Here is a 5,278-nt window from a genome sequence, read left to right as displayed (position 1 = left end):
TTATCATTATTAATATTATCTTCATCCTCATAACGAAGTAATTTCACAGTATCATGATACCTGTAATATATTATTGTATTTTTTTTTATGACAATGACGATATAATTTTACTATGATACTAACAGTAGTTATTAGTGTTAAAAGCTAATAATGAAAACAAAATAATCGCATTATCAATGTCAGATGTGAGGATTAACATTGTTATAACCAATGACACTAAAGTAATAACAATGATAACAGTTGCGAATTTAACTACGATATAAACGGAGAGAAAATTCCACAAACATTTTGCGAATCGAACGTGTACAGGAGCTCCTCCCCCTCTACGCGCTGGGCCATCGCGACGAAAAGGTCTCTCATGTGAGAGTCTCCCACAAGGGCGATGTGTATTCTCCCAAGGTCGTTGACAGAGCTGGTCTTGGAGGTCGTGTTGGCGGCTTGTCTGCAATTTTGAGCAGGTTATTAACTCATGTCTTTTTCCTTATCTTTCTGCTCTCTCTGTCACTAATTTTTTACTATAGATATATACAAATAGAGGGATACCTCAACTGTCTTTCGTCTCTCTCTCTCTCTCTCTCACATACACAGGGATATTTCGATAAGTATGACAAATTAAACACTGAAATAAGCTTAATGATAATGAATAAAGACTTAATCATACACGTGAGTAAAACTTACCGGTTTTGTAATATCTGCTTAGTGAATAATTCTCTAGTACATTTATATATGTCACTTCCACTGTACTTCCTCAACTTGCAACAGATGTTATTGGCGGTAAAGTTGTCGTAGGTATAACAGGTTTCCATGAAGGTTGGATCTTTGACTGCCTTTGTTACTGGGGAGGGCTGGGAGAGTGTCTCTGCTTCGGGTCGGGTGAGTTTGCTGTACAGTTCGATGGTTGACTGCGACATGAGGATCACGGACAGTATTGCCGCAGTCAGAAGAAAGGCCAACAGGATTTTCATGGGGAAAGCGGTATCTGGGAGAGGAACGTTTGAGTTGATATATCTTCTAAATAAATGAGTATCCATTTTTCTATTATTGAAATCTCTAGACTCTAATTCCCCCTTTTCATTGCCTCGATTCCTTTTTTTTCAGATTACAATAATAATCAAGTATAAGTACAGAAATGTGTAATACATTTACAAAGTAGATTCGAACTCAGGATAGGATGGAGAATCCCCCCCCCCCCCCTCCCTCCCGCGATAAGAAGGAAGAGGTTTCCATGACACTGCTGATATAATGGTTTGTGAGGGTTAATCTAAGTATACTATTGGGAAAAATGACTCGCTAACCTAAGACGACCTCCGCGTGGGAGTTGTATATATTGAAACTGGGGTGGGTCACTTACAAAGGACAATTGATGAACGTGGTGAGCATGATTTGTTATGAAAAGATTTGAGTTTATCACGAAAGTGGTATCCATCATATACACACAAACATAAACATTCATATTCACTTACACTGCCACGCACGCACGCGCGCACGCACGCTCGCTCGCTCCCAGACACACACACACACACACACGCACACGCACACGCACACGCACACGCGCACGCACACGCGCACGCACACGCACACGCACACGCACACGCGCACGCACACGCACACGCACACGCGCACGCACACGCACACGCACACGCACACGCGCACATGCACGCACACGCACACGCACACGCACACACACACACAGATTCAGTATAGACCACAGACCAACTCAAATACAGATTTTCCCTTCTAAAGCGGAGGATCTTATTGCCACATTCTTTTAAAATCAAAGACCGTCTGAAAGTGGACTTTCCCCAAGCATAAGTGGTAATGGTGTTTCCTTCATGGATAAGCTTATCTAGAACCCTTATATTGCTCTAAGAGAGGAAATCCGTTTTTTCACCACTGTACATTCTCGGTAAAAATGATCACCTATCTGCTGGTAACGTCTGTCTCAAAAAACATCCCCTTCTGTGTAGTGAATCATTGTGTGGATGGGAGTAAAGAGGGGAGAGGGGGGTGGCTATTATGTAGTATTGATTGTCTTTTTACTTTATTTAAATCCTGTGCTAAAGGAGATTTCATGATTGATTGCAACATTTAATAATACTTCAGTACACCTTGGCCGTAACCATTATTCAAAATTACCTGTCACGTCAACAGCTAAGGTCATTGGCAGTGAATACCTTGTGGGATGAAAATGTAAAAATATTTAAAGCGTTAAAAAATCTATTAATAAGAGGCCTTTTACCAGGAAAAATAAGAAAAAAAAAAAAATAAAAAAATAAATAAATCAAAGCATACATGTTATGCTTGAAGAGTATAAGATTATTGATTAAATACTATGCATAACTAATTTTGTTTCAAGTATTGGTCGCCCTTAGGAAACTAATAAGACCTATGTAATAATCCTCCATCAATACATTTTTCAGTATATATGGGGAAGACAAGTACATATGCCTTTGGCTCTTGACATTGCTCACAACGTGCTTAAGTTTTAGCCATCATCGGACCCATGAGTCAACTTTGTGTTCCTGATTCTCACCTTGTTAACACAAATTGTACTTGTCGGTTGGGACGGACATTGTTTACCGAACTACCAAGGTTTGTTTCTAGAGGTATGCCTCGATCTGTCTCGAAGACAACTTCTGATGCTGGGTTTCAAGTCTGTGTGTGGGTGAGGAAAACGAGCATCACAGGGCTGAGCGGCAGCTGCCTTGGCCCTCCGATTAGTTCGCTCATCCCCATGGATTCCAACATGCGCTTGCACCCAACATAGGATTATTTTTTTATGTGCTGGCATCAATGCAAGCTAGTCTTGAACCGCGCTTACCACTGGATGCGATGGGGTTAAGCTCTTGATTGCTTGCAAAGCACTACGAGAGTCGCAACATGTTATAACAGAATGGTTCCTAAGATCTCTAGCCATTCTGACTGCTGGAAGGATGGCAGTAACTGCAGTAGGGTGCCTAAGAAAGACTTCCAACTGCAATCTTCCTCCTGCTCACTGCTGCAAAGCCCACACCATTTTCATATTTCGAACCATCTGCATATATTGCATCTGATATTTGGTATTTAGAAGTGTGTTGAAGAAATTCGAAATGCTTTGGATCTCCCCCCCTCCCTACTCAGATCAAATTCAGCTTGACTGGAATGGTCCAAGGGGGAAGTGGGGAGTTCCAACAAATATAACTTTGGAGAGATTCAAACTGAGATCTTCCATAAGATTCCTCATTCTCCTACCATAGGATCAGCTGTCCTCAAAGGGGTTGAAATTCATGGGGAATATATCCGATCATACCAACCAATTTCATGACGTTACGTAAAAGGGTTGATGGTACAGAAATGTTCAAATAAGCAGGTATGCGGCTGCAGGTGAAGATGGCATCAATGTCAGGGAAAAGTCAAACACTAATCATGGTATCTTGTGCAAGTTATACTACAGAGCACAACAGGTATACTCATTGGCAAGCCAATGTATGTTAAATTTTGCCTAAGTGCACATGGATGGATATATAAACATCTGTAATAATGTGCTATGAGGGGATATCATTTATATTTATCTCAGATACCAAATATATTTATGATCATGTTTTAAATAATTCCTGCAAGAAATAACGAAAAAGCGTAGAATTTATACTACACTGTACTTTATATGCCTCTAGCTCCCTCGGTCCTGATGAAACCACGTTTGTTATGGATTGCAAGTGTTTAGTTATCTAGTTTGTGTATGCCTACAAGAGATTATGATCAGGGAAAATCGTTCAATTTCCCTGAGAGAATTCCAAGTTCAAGCCCATTATGGAGCCATTGATAATGGACCTCATGAAGGAGTAGCAGTGATGGTACGTCAGGTTGTTTCCTTCCAGGCCATCCACCTGCAGACGACACTGCAGGTGAAGGCTGTGAGAATAGGGTTGACACGGCCTTACACTGTTGCATCTATCTATCTTCCTCTACATTATCTCAACAAAGATGATTTGGATGATCTACTTGGGCAGTTGCCTCATCCATTTCTACTCTTGTGAGATTTCCATGGTCGGCATCACCTCTGGGGAGACACTTTGGTCTTCCAATCAGCGAGCTGATTGGAAGACCAAGGCAGCTGCCGCTCAGCCGTGTGATGCTTTTTTTCCTCTCCCACACCTTGAGGAAAGGCTTTGGAGTCATAGTTCTCAAGAGTAGATGCAGTCTTATTGAACAGTGACACACCCACACATTTCCAAATTCAAACTAGGATATTCTCCATTATTGACCTGCCAATTGGTTCACCTGATCCACAGTTAAATTTCGCTTGGAAAGTCATGGAAGCAACCATTTTCCAATACTTTTTGAGGAGGTGAATGGTATTCAAGCCAATGGATTGCAGAGATGGCAACTTCAACATGCAGACTGGAATCTTTTTAGATCAACCGCAGTATTGCAAGGATGTGTTCAACATGCTGTTAATTACTTCACATTATGAATTCATCTTGCAGCAGAGACATCCATTCCCAAAAGTAGCGGACAGTACCGTCGACCTCTGGTACCATGGTTGTCTGATAAATGCCAACAAGCTGTCAGAGCAAGAAAAGCTGCACTAAGGCAGTTAAAACGACGCCCAAGTTGATGGAGAAAATGGTAAACTTCAGGTAGACATGGCTGCAAGAGAAGGAAAACTTGCTGACCCCTTATCAATCGAGACGACCACAGATCCACTTCTGAGGATGGAAACTGCTATGCAGAATTCCTTTGCACAGCAGTGCCATCATGAAGCTGTATGGCAATGGTTCAAAAGGAGCATTACCTACCTTCATACAAAGAGCGAGGGTGGGAACCAGTTTATCTAACCCAGAAGATCAAGGCAGTGTCTTAAGTGTGACCCTGTTTGCCATTGCTATAAATGACATTGAATTGGTCATTCCATGCTGTATCATGCAATCTGTATGTGGATGACTTTACACTGTACTGCTCAGGAGGAAGTCTGCAAAGACACATGCAGACTGCAATAAATCAGATTGTGCAGTGGGCAACATACCATGGGTTAAAATTTTCTCCAAGACCACGGCTATGCATTTCCACAAACGAGGAAAGTTCCATCTTTCCCTCTATTTAGGAGCAAACCTATTGCATTTTGTCCAAGAGGTGAAGTACTTGGACTCAAGGCTTACATGGGTGCCTTACATCAAACAGTTAAAAGTGAAAGCTAGAAGAGCCTTTAGGTGTGAAAGAACCTGTAAAATACTATCTTGGGGTGCAGACCGCACAACGCTTCTGCGGCTTTACCGAGCGCTTATTCGTCGTGGAAAAT

General features: G+C 41.6%; 1 protein-coding gene across 1 annotated transcript in view; it reads right to left on the bottom strand.

Moving 5' to 3' along the window:
* LOC125041113 overlaps nt 1-2,917 on the bottom strand; it is a 7,364-nt gene extending 4,447 nt beyond the window's left edge. The window contains exons 1-4 of the mRNA XM_047635880.1: nt 2,822-2,917; nt 1,718-1,865; nt 679-979; nt 286-442 (exon numbers count right to left, since the gene is read on the bottom strand). Of these exons, the coding sequence (XP_047491836.1) occupies nt 286-442; nt 679-979; nt 1,718-1,865; nt 2,822-2,917 (702 nt within the window). The remainder of the gene's footprint in view (nt 1-285; nt 443-678; nt 980-1,717; nt 1,866-2,821) is intronic.
* Nucleotides 2,918-5,278: the final 2,361 nt, after the last annotated feature.

The sequence above is a fragment of the Penaeus chinensis genome, chromosome 3 (assembly GCF_019202785.1).
Source record: "Penaeus chinensis breed Huanghai No. 1 chromosome 3, ASM1920278v2, whole genome shotgun sequence".
Taxonomy (NCBI): domain Eukaryota; kingdom Metazoa; phylum Arthropoda; class Malacostraca; order Decapoda; family Penaeidae; genus Penaeus; species Penaeus chinensis.
The sequence above is the reverse complement of the archived record's forward strand: the minus strand, read 5'-3'. Positions and strand labels throughout refer to the sequence as shown.